The sequence below is a fragment of the Oratosquilla oratoria genome, chromosome 1, assembly GCF_046742065.1.
Source record: "Oratosquilla oratoria isolate Oo_2021 chromosome 1, ASM4674206v1, whole genome shotgun sequence".
Taxonomy (NCBI): Eukaryota; Metazoa; Arthropoda; class Malacostraca; order Stomatopoda; family Squillidae; genus Oratosquilla; species Oratosquilla oratoria.
This window is the reverse complement of record NC_134777.1, coordinates 114951975-114962925: the sequence shown is the minus strand read 5'-3', so window position 1 is coordinate 114962925 and position 10951 is coordinate 114951975. Positions and strand designations below refer to the sequence as shown.

Here is a 10951-nt window from a genome sequence, read left to right as displayed (position 1 = left end):
GTGAACGTTGCGTCATCACTTTGTCCGTGGGAGTTGTCAACGGAAGGAATGGGGCCCGACACCTTCTCGACCATTGAGGAGGAGAACCCGGCAGCAGGAGGTGTACGATCTTCGGCAACTCTTGGCCCTGCAGCAACAAGAGATACACCGGCTCTGGAGCGAGAATCGTCAAAAATTTTAAGAGATAAAACCCTGGAACTGCAGGAAAAGCTCCAAGAAACCAAAGACAGAGCCGAAGAAAGTGTAGAGGCGAAAGACAAATGAAAGGAGAATACAACTGCCGAAGACTCCTGAGAGAAGGAGGACTTTGAAGAGGCAGCAGACGCGCCTGACGAGGCCAAGGAAGACCTCCTTCAAGTCCCAAGCGCACCAATGTCCCAAGAAGAAGAACCCGAATATGTCGAAGAAGACTGGAGACTGGACGAGGCCGATGGCGAATGGCCACTCTCCTCCGAGGACCCAGTCCAAGAGCTCGAAGACGATCGGACTCGGGATCTTGATGAAGAGTGCTCGATGTCCTCCGAGGACCCACTCGAAGAACGACTGGACGAAGGATGATGATGAGTGGTCTCGTTCCTCGGAGGACCCGCCCGAGGAGCTCCAAGACGTCTACTGGGTCCGGGACAACGAAGAAGGCCCACTGTCGTTCGGGGATCCAGCTCAAGATCTTCAACAACAAGAACAAGACAGGGCTCGGGACCAGGACGACGACGAAAGGTCACTGTCCTCCGAGGACCCAGGCGATGGCGATTGCTGGGTCCGGGACAATGTAGAGTGCCCACAGCCGTCCTAAATGGAGCTTGTGGAAACTTCTCCTCGAACTACTCCTCCGTCCGACGCCCAGATGACTCGGGATGTTCCCTCAAGGGACCCCTGGGCGGACACCAGGCCTCAGCTGAGGAGGCCGGAGTTGACAGAATCCCCAAGACCTTCCGAAGAGGCCGTGGTTCCCAGACTTTACGTCTGGGAAGGACCCCAGACGTACACAAGGGTCCTCCAGACCAGGAGTAACCAAGAAGACAGGAGGCCGCCGCTGGCGGGAACGAAGAAAAAGGTGGAGGACGCGAGGAGGCCTCCACCTTCCCACCTCCACCTCCGAGGAACAACTGGAACAGGTTTGGCCGAAGGTCCAACCCGAGGGCGTCAGCAGCCAGGAGAGGCCAGGGCAGGGGTCCTCCTCGAAATCTTCCCACTCCTCCTCCTCCTCCTCGAAGAGGAGACAACCTCGGTGACGGCGGGGAACAGAAGCGCGTCCCCTTGCTCAGGTGTCAATGAGAGGACGACCCGAAACCGCCCGTTGCCATCCAACCCGCAAAGAAAAAGGGGAACAAGGTCTGGAAAAGAAACAGAAAATGAAATAAAATGAAAGAAAGTGGAAAATGAAAAGAAAAATAGGAAAAGAGATATATGAGAGAGGAAAAATATGAACAATGATGAAAAACAAAGAAAAAATAAAGAATAAAAAGTATATATATTAAGATGTATGGCAAATAGACAAAAACGATGAAATACATACGTATACCAAAGGCTTTTCCCTCCTTATAAAGGAGGTAGCCAAAAAACAAAGGCATAAAAACCACTGCCACTCATTCCATCCCCATCACACTCCACTTCACTCCACCCTCTTTCCTCCCTCCCATCTTGGCACCTCCTGGATGACGGGTCATCCCTGCATCTCGCCCACTGCCCTGGGTCAGAATCAGTGTCACAAAACACAGCACATCCACAGCAAGGCCGCTTCATTAAATCGGCGACCCCCTCTCCGTCCCTTCATGCAGAAAAGGAGAAGAGGGTGAGAAATCCCTTCGGGCTGCGTCAAATTATTTCTCATACATACTCCCTCACCCCACTCCTCCACCCATTCCACCTCATGCATCACAACATCATCCATACACAACCATTCTCCATTCACCCCTGTCTTCTGTCCTCTCCCGTCCTTCCTCAACAGACATTCCCCTCTTTCCCAGAGCCCCTTTTACCCCATACATCCCTCTCGTTCGAGGTCGCCCAGTCATGTTCACTCCTTCCACATCTGCCCTCCACACCTCTTTTTCTAGTCTTTCTTCACTCATTCTTTCCATGTATCCAAACCATCCCAATAGTCATTCATCCACCCTATCTCCCAACTCCCTTTCCACTCCCGTTCTCTTCCTCACCTCCTCAAGAATTGTAAAAAAAAAATGAAAAATTAAGTGTTTTGAAATAAAAAGTAAGAAGTTAAGAAAATTGTATATATAAGAAAAAATAGAAAAGAATGATATCAAGTGACTAAAAACGGGAAAATACGAAATATTACAAAATAGGAAAAAAAACGAAGACTGAAAATTATGAAAATATACGAAAAGTTAAAAATCATTAAAAATAATGAAAAATACGAAAAACTAACAATATAAATGACGGGAAAAACGTAAAGTGAATATTACAGACCAACGAAAAGCTATAAAAAATACGAAAACATATATAAATGAAATTTTATGACAATTGAAAAAGGATAAAAATTGAATATATATATAAAATGAAAAAATATACAAAAACTATAAATTGAAATAAAATTAAAAATGATAAAAAATACTGATAAATATCAAAGAAAAACTTATTTTTTTTTTAAATTCTATTTTAATGTACCAAGCATTAAGTACATAAAGAACATTAATGAAAAAATATAAATAAATAAAAATACAAGAAAGATAATTATTTATTTTTCTAATGTATTAAGCACATTAAGTATATTAAGAACATTAGAAAAAAACCCTAATGATACAGTGCTTTTTGTTTTAATGCACTCAGCACATTATATACATTAAAAGCATTAAAGCACTTAATGGTTGATACACATTAACTCCTTGACCTTAGGGAGCTTTCCCTCAGCTGAATAAAACCGCTTGACGACAGCCACACTAAAACTCTTGAGTTGACATCCGCGAGTAATGGGTAAAAAAATGATAAAAAATAGAATGAAACTAAATGATATAAAATAGAAATAAAAACACTTAAACTAGACTGGAGATGACTATACGAATATAACAGTATATTCAATCCATTGCGCGGAGAAAGAAATATTTCATGACTTCATGCTTTTCCTCGAATACGTCCTACTGGTGAGGTTGACCTTAGGTCAAGGTGCGTCGACGGCCGGGAAGCCCAGATCGCGTCCTCCTGGGCCTGGTCAAGTCAAGGGGAAGGACAAAGACTTGGGGAAGGCCGGGAGTTCCACCTCCACCTCTCCTCGACCAAGGGGAGTCCCGAGTCCCACTCAGAATATATATAAACCTCGACAGCCCTGGGCTGTCCTGACTCCTTCCCTCGCACTCTAAGGATAACAAGGAGGAACTTTCTTCTCCAGGTGAGTGTCTTCGACCAAGAGATGTTAGTGTGAGACTCGACCATTGGGTCTCAGGGAGCAAGGCTTTCGGGTGTTTTAGGTCTGCCAAAGGTGTGGAGAACTTTTAACATTTCTGGTTGCTCGTGGTTATACATTCGAGCAATTCCTTTCTCTTTTTTCTGAAAAAGGGAAGGTGATCAAGTGAAGGCTCTTGTGCAAAGAAAGAAAAATCGAAAGACAAAATTCACGTCAAGCGCAGTAGCTGGTTGAAGAAGTGCGTTTGTTAATTTAATAGTTGACTAAAAAGCAAAGTCCTTATCCCCATCAAAAACCACGCCACGTTGATTTCTTCGAAATACTTTTTTGAGTGATTTTCTTCGCTGGTCCTCGATGAGTTTACTCAGAAATTGAATTATGGGAGACTTAAGTCCGGAATGGCAACCGTGGACGAGGAAGATGGCAAATGGAAACGACGACACTGAGGACGCGTCCCGTTGCAAGGCGACTCTTCGTTCCTCAGAACCTCATCATGTGTGAACGATTTTTTTCTTAATCTTTGTCCTCATAAGGTGTTGTATCTACCACGACAATCTATATTGATATTTTTGTTGAGAAAATATGAGTTGTAGCTTTGGGTAATAAGTGATGTTGAGAAGCGGATGTGGTGTGGATGCGGGATTCAGGTCGACAAACAACAGATTGTCGTTTCTTGTTGTTGATTCAAACTGTTACAAAAGAACTTTGTTTATAACATTCTAGAATATTTTGAAAACAGATCAAAAGTGCGCAGAAAGTTTGTGTTTTCTTATTCAGAGTAAGTCATTATTTAGATTCTTGATATATGGCTAAAAGAATATGGAGTTCAGTAAATGAAAAAACAAAACAAAACAAAACATGTGAACCGAAGACGTTCATGGTCCGACATAAATTAGTGAGACCTGCGCGTGACTCCGCGAGTATTACTGCCTTGCATGGTCTCTTCTACTTTTGTTTTCAACTATTGCAATTTATTCAGTCTAAAAAATCTCACTTTTTCACTTTTTGTGAGTGTCATCGTTACGCACCTTTATTCCAGTCAGCGCAAATTAATTCTATTCTACAAAGAGAAAACCCTCACGCCTCAAGATGATTAAAGATCATCTCGATCATCTCGTATATACATACTAGGACAAGATTGTCAAACTATTCTTTTTGAGTCCTTTGAGCACTCTATTCGAGCACACAACTTTGATTGCTGAGACCAAACGATACAACGTTACACGAAGGAAGAATAGCTACCCCCAGGGGAGGTATCCCAAAGGAGTTTGGATACACACTGCTCTTATGTGACAGCGATGGCTAGTGTGTGTGGAGGTGCCTTTCTCTAGTACCGTGCGCAAAATCATCTCTTGCTCTTTAGTGTCTAAAAAAAATGCTGACTTGTTACAAGGTAAAGTATTATCCACTATATTCAAAGTCCGCGTGTTCCAAAACGAGTTCTATCCGGTTCGTGTCGGCTCACGTCTCGTTTCTGAACATTGATTTCGCTTCGAGTGCTCGTTTTGTCACATCGCAACGTGCTGCTCTTGGTAGGTACAGGTAAAATTGGAGTATTATACTATTTCGATAGTCCTAGTAGGTCAGGGAAAGGGATCCTGGTGAAACAGGGTCTTCTCACGTCCTAAACAGAACCGTCAGGCAATATGATGTGTGACAATATATACACACACATGAATACAAGTCTGTTTAGATTTTTTTTCCATAGAGTATATTTGGTATCATTACCTTTCAGATGTGGCTCTACGTGGTGGCTCTGTCGGGGCTCTTGGCCTCCTCCTCAGCCGTGCCTGAGGCCTACGGATCCGGCTACGTGTCGTCCGGACACGGCTCAAGTCGCCCCGTGGGAGGAGTGGTCGGCGGAGTTCGACCCGTCAGTGGAGTTGTCGGCGGAGTTCGACCCGTCGGCGGAGTTCGACCCGTCGTAGGAGGAGGAGGTTTCACGCATGGAGGAGGAGTTGTCAGCGGAGTTCGACCCGTCGGAGGAGTTCGACCCGTCGTAGGAGTTCGACCCGTCGTAGGAGTAGTCGGAGGAGGAGGAGGTTTCACGCATGGAGGAGGAGTTGTCAGTGGAGGAGTTCGACCCGTCGGAGGAGTTCGACCCGTCGGAGGCGTTGTAGGAGGAGGAGTTGTGGGAGGAGGCTTCCCTCACGGAGGAGGAGTTGTAGGAGGAGGAGGAGTTGTAGGGGGAGGCTTCCCTCATGGAGGAGGAGTTGTGGGAGGAGGAGGAGGAGGAGGTTTCCCTCACGGAGGAGGAGTCGTGGGGGGAGGAAGCGTTGGCGGAGGAGTAGTTGTTGGAGGAGGAGGAGTTGTTGGAGGAGGAAGTTTCGGTACCGGTGGAGGCAGCTACGGTAGTGGTGGTCGTCTGAGCTGCAAGTTCTACTGCAAGAATGAAGCCACCAACAAGTACTTCTGCTGCGGTGCAAGTAAGTACCTGGACGGGTTTTCTATAACATTGCTTCTGACCCGGGCAGTGGGCAGGAGTCAGGGATGGTCCCTCACCCACAAAGAGACAAGACGAACAGAAAATCAAATGGGCCTTGTCTGGGTGTCGGAAGGGTGAGGGGTGGGTGCATGCCTCACAAGGGAGTTAACCACAAGGAAAGAGTAGCTAACGAAGCAAAGCGCTTTCGTAAAACGACATTACCAGTGCTTAGTACAAGGATTATTTCTATCTTGTCCAACATCATTGATTAGAAATTAACGTAAATGTTATTCATTTGCATATGGAATAAAGAATACATTCTCCTTTTCAGGCGACTCCCATGTCCAGTACCCGTGGTAGCAGACGCTTCGGGAACGGGAAGGAGGTTCTCCGTAGACCCGCCGCTGGTCCTCGACGTTCTCGATGACGAAGAAGAGGAACTACTTCCTGACCCTCGACCTTTGGGTCAAGTCTTATATGTCACCCATCGACAGAATCTCCTGTGTCGCCTTTCCCAAGGCACGATATAATAAATGAAATAAAATTCCATAAATACTATTTTTCATTATGAATTCTTTCTGAAGGATAATTTCAAAATTGAGCCGGTGGCTGTTTTGTACTCTCTGAGTGATTGGGTATAGAATTTTTGACCATTAAGTTATTCTGGAACACCTTTTTGGTGTAATTTCCTTTGTTTTAATGTGTTCAACACGTTAAATACATTAAAAGAATTAATGTACTTAATGGTTGATACACATTAACTCCTTGACCTTAGGGAGCTTTCTCTCAGCTAAATAAAACCGCATGGCGACAGCCACGCTAAAACTCTTGAGTTGACATCCGCGAATAATGGGTAAAAAATAAACAAAAATTGAATGAAATCGAATAACATAAAAGAGAAACAAAAACACTTAAATTAGACTGGAGATAACTATACGAGTATAACAGTATATTCAATCCATTGTGCGGAGAAAGAAATATTTTATGACTTCATATGTTTTTCCTCGAATAAGTCTTACTGGTGAGGTTGACCGCCAAGACGCGTCGACGGCCGGGAAGCCCAGATCGCGTACTCCTGGACCCGGTCAAGTCGAGGTGAAGGGCCAAGACTTGGGGAAGCCCCGGAGTTCCACCTCCACCTCTCCTCGTCCAAGGGGAGTCCCGAGTCCCACTCAGTATATATATATAAACCTGGACAGGCCTGGGACGCCCTGACTCCTTCCCTCACACTCTAAGGATGACACGGAGGAACTTTCTTCTCCAGGTGAGTGTCTTCGACCAAGAGCTATGGGTGTGAGTCTCTTTGAGTCTTTGAGTCTTTGAGTCTTTGAGTCTTTGATCAAGAGATATGGGTGTGTGAGACTCGACCATTGGGTCTCAGGGAGCAAGGCTTCTGGGCGTTTTAGGTCTGCCAAAGGTGTGCGGAACTTTTAACATTTCTGGTTGCTCATGGTTACATATTCGAGCAAATTCTTTCTCTTTTTTTTCTGAAAAAGAAAGGTGATCAAGTGAAGGCTCTTGTGCAAAGAAAGAAAAATCGAAAAGCAAGATTCATGTCGAGCGCAGTATCCGGTTGAAGAAGTGCATTTGTTAATTTAGCAATTGATTAAAAAACAAAACACTTATCCTCATAAAAAAAAAAACAGCACCATGCTTTTTCCTCCGAAAAACGTTTTTGAGTGATTTTCTTCGCTGGTCCTCGATGAGTTTACTCAGAAATTGAATTGTCGGAGATTTAAGTCCAAAATGGCAACCGAGGACGAGGGAGATGTGGAAGAGAACGACGACACTGAGGGCGCGTCCCGTTGCAAGGCGACTCTTCGTTCCTCAGAACTTCATTAAATGTGAACTATTTTTTCTTAATCCTTGTCCTCATAAGGTGTTGTCTCCACCACGACAATCTATATTGGTATTTTTGTTTAGAAAATATGAGTTGTAGCTTTGGGTAATAAGTGATGTTGATAAATTGAGAAGCGGATGTGGTGTGGATGTGGGATTCAGGTCGACAAACAACAGATTGTCATTTTTTGTTGTGGATTCAAACTGTTACAAAAGAACTTTGTTTACAACATTCTAGAATATTCTGAAAACAGACCAAAAGTGCGTAGAAAGTTTGTGTTTTCTTATTCAGAGTAAGCCATTATTCACATTCTTGATATATGGCTAAAAGAATATGAAGTTCAGTAAATAAAAAAACAATACAAAACATGGCAACAGTCATTCCTAGGTCCGACATGAATTCGTGACCTTCGTGCGTGACTCCGCGAGTCTTACTGCCTTGCATGGTCTTTTCTACTTTTGTTTTCAACTAGTACAATTTATTCAGTCTAAAAAAATAACTTTTTCACTTTCTGTGAGTGTCATCGTTATGCACTTTTATTCCAGTCAGCGCAGAGCAATTCTATTCTACCAAGAGAAAACCCTCACGCCTCAAGATGATTAAGGTTCATCTCGATCAACTCGTATATACATACTAGGACAAGATTGTCAAACTATATATATATATATATATATTATCCTCTGAGCACTCTATTCCAGCACTCACCTTTGGTTGCTCAGACCAAACGATACAACGTCACATTTAGTTTGACACGAAGAAAGAATAACTACCCCCAGGGGAGGTATCCCAAAGGAGTTTGGATACACACTACTTTACGTGACAGCGAAGGCTAGTGTGTGGCGAGGCGCCTTTGTTTAGTACCGTGCGTAAAACCATCTCTTGTTCGTAAGTGTTTGGAAAAGCACCAACTTGTTACATAGTAAAAAATGGTTTGCTACATTCCAAGTCCGCGTGTTCCAAAACGAGTTCTATCCGGTTCGCGTCGGCTCACATCTCGTTTCTGAGCATCATTTTCGCTTCGAGTACACATTTTGTCACATTGCAATTTGTTACTCTTGGTAGGCACAGGTCAAAATGGAGTATTATACTACTTTGAAAGTCCTAGTAGGCCAGGGAAAGTGATCCTGGTGAAACAAGGTCTTCTCACGTCCTAAACAGAATCACCAGGCAATGTGATGTGTGACAATGCATACACACATGCATATAAGTCTGTTTGATTTTTTTTCGTTGAGTATAATTGGTACCATTGCCTTTCAGATGTGGCTCTACGTGGTGGCTCTGTCGGGGCTCTTGGCCTCCACCTCAGCCCTGCCTGAGGCCTTCGGTTCAAGTCGCCCCGTGGTAGGAGGAGCTCGACCCGTAGTAGGAGGAGCTCGACCCGTCGTAGGAGGAGCTCGACCCGTCGTAGGAGGAGCCCGACCCGTCGTAGGAGGAGCTAGACCCGTCGTAGGAGGAGCTCGACCCGTCGTAGGAGGAGCTCGACCCGTCGTAGGAGGAGCTAGACCCGTAGTAGGAGGAGCTCGACCCGTCGTAGGAGGAGCTAGACCCGTGGTAGGTGGAGCTCGACCCGTGGTAGGTGGAGCTCGACCCGTGGTAGGTGGAGCTCGACCCGTCGTAGGAGGAGCTCGACCCGTCGTAGGAGGACCTCGACCCGTTGTAGGAGGACCTCGACCCGTCGTAGGAGGACTAATCTGAGGAGCAGAAGGTTTCACGCATGGAGGAGGAGTTGTCAGCGGAGTTCGACCCGTCGGAGGAGTTCGACCCGTCGGAGGCATTGTAGGAGTCGGAGTTGTGGGAGGAGGCTTCCCTTATGGAGGAGGAGTTGTGGGAGGAGGCTTCCCTCACGGAGGAGGAGTTGTGAGAGGAGGAGGAGGTTTCCCTCACGGAGGAGGAGTCGTGGGAGGAGGAAGTGTTGGTGGAGGAGGAGTTGTTGGAGGAGGACGTTTCGGCACCGGTGGAGGCGGCTACGGTAGTTTTGGTGACCGTTTGAGCCAAGTTCTACTGCAAGAACGAAGTCAACAACAAGTACTTCCGCTGCGGGACAAGTGAGTACCTGGACGGGTCCCCCCACCCCTACCCCCTCAAGGTTCTCAAGGTGGAAAGGGGGATTGAGCGTTTTTTTCTTCTTCTTCTTCTTCTTCTTCTTCTTCTTCTTCTTCTTCTTCTTCTTCTTCTTCTTCTTCTTCTTCTTCTTCTTCTTCTTCTTCTTCTTCTTCTTCTTCTTCTTCTTCTTCTTCTTCTTCTTCTTCTTCTTCTTCTTCTTCTTTTTATTCTTCTATTTCTTTTTCTTTCTTCCTCTTCTTCTTCTTCTTCTTCTAAAGCTTCTTTTTCTTCTTCTTATTCTTATTCTAGATATTTTTTCTTCCTCTTTCTTATTTCTAGATCTTCGTGTTCTTCTTCTTCTTCTTGTTCTTCTTTTAGATCGTCTTCTTCTTCTTCTTCTTCTTTTCCTAATTCCTGTTTCTCTTTTTCTTCTTCTACTTCTTTTTCTTCTTCTCATTTTTTTTCTTCTTCTCCTTCTTGTTATTCTTTTTGTTCTTCTTTTTTCTTTTTCCTTTCAGCTTCCATAACATTGCTGTTTCTGACCCGGGCAGTGGGCGGGAGTCAGGGATGGGCCCTCACCCTCAAGGAGCCAAGACAAACAGAAAATCAAATGGGCCTTGTCTGGGTGTCAGACGGGTGAGGGGTGGGTGCATGTCTCACAAGGGAGTTAACCACAAGGAGAGAATAACTAACGAACCAAAGCGCTTTCGTAAAACATCATCAGTGTTTAGTGCAAAGATTATTTCTATCTTGTCCAACATCGTTGATTAGAAATTAAAGTAAATGTTATTCAGTTGCATATGGAATAAAGAATACATTCTCCTTTTCAGGCGACTCCCATGTCCCGCACCCGTGGTAGCAGACGCTTCGGGATCGGGAAGGAGGTTCTCCGTCGACCTGCCGCTGGTCCTCGATGGTCTCGATGACGAAGAAGAGGAACTACTTCCTGACCCTCGACCTTTGGGTCAAGTCTTACATGTCATCCACCAACAGAATCCCCTGCGTCGCCTTTCCCAAGGCACGATATAATAATTGGAATAAAATTTCATAAATACAATTTTTTCATTGTGAATTCTTTCTGAAGGATTCTTCCTTCAAAATTGAGCCTGTGGCTGCTTCTTACTCCTTGAGTGATTGGGTATAGAATTTTTGACCATTAAGTTATTCTGTAACACTTTTTGATGTAATTTCTTTTGATAATTCCATGCGTTCACATATAAGCAACGTATTTCGTAGACAACTAATCCTCTACCATCAAGTTTGCATGTTTGTTCTTGAAAAAAAT

At 44.7% G+C, this 10951-nt stretch overlaps 2 protein-coding genes across 5 annotated transcripts in view; both read left to right on the top strand.

Annotated features, from left to right (window-relative positions):
• LOC143024849 (uncharacterized) overlaps window positions 1-10730 on the top strand; it is an 18989-nt gene extending 8259 nt beyond the window's left edge. The window contains exons 1-5 of one of the 4 annotated variants that reach the window (XM_076184164.1): window positions 3251-3343; window positions 5094-5295; window positions 5386-5400; window positions 9329-9668; window positions 10497-10712. In XM_076184164.1, the coding sequence (XP_076040279.1) occupies window positions 5094-5295; window positions 5386-5400; window positions 9329-9668; window positions 10497-10695 (756 nt within the window). In that variant the 5' untranslated portion in view covers window positions 3251-3343 and the 3' untranslated portion in view covers window positions 10696-10712. Of the gene's footprint in view, window positions 1-3250; window positions 3344-5093; window positions 5401-9328; window positions 9669-10496 lie in introns of those variants that run through there. The other 3 variants (XM_076184161.1, XM_076184156.1, XM_076184146.1) reach the window with 3 other exon arrangements.
• LOC143024862 (uncharacterized) lies at window positions 6968-9320 on the top strand. The gene is made up of 2 exons (XM_076184189.1): window positions 6968-7047; window positions 8881-9320. Exons 1-2 carry the CDS (start codon window positions 7021-7023, stop codon window positions 9316-9318), a joined length of 465 nt encoding a protein of 154 aa, XP_076040304.1. The 5' UTR covers window positions 6968-7020; the 3' UTR covers window positions 9319-9320.
• Window positions 10731-10951: the final 221 nt, after the last annotated feature.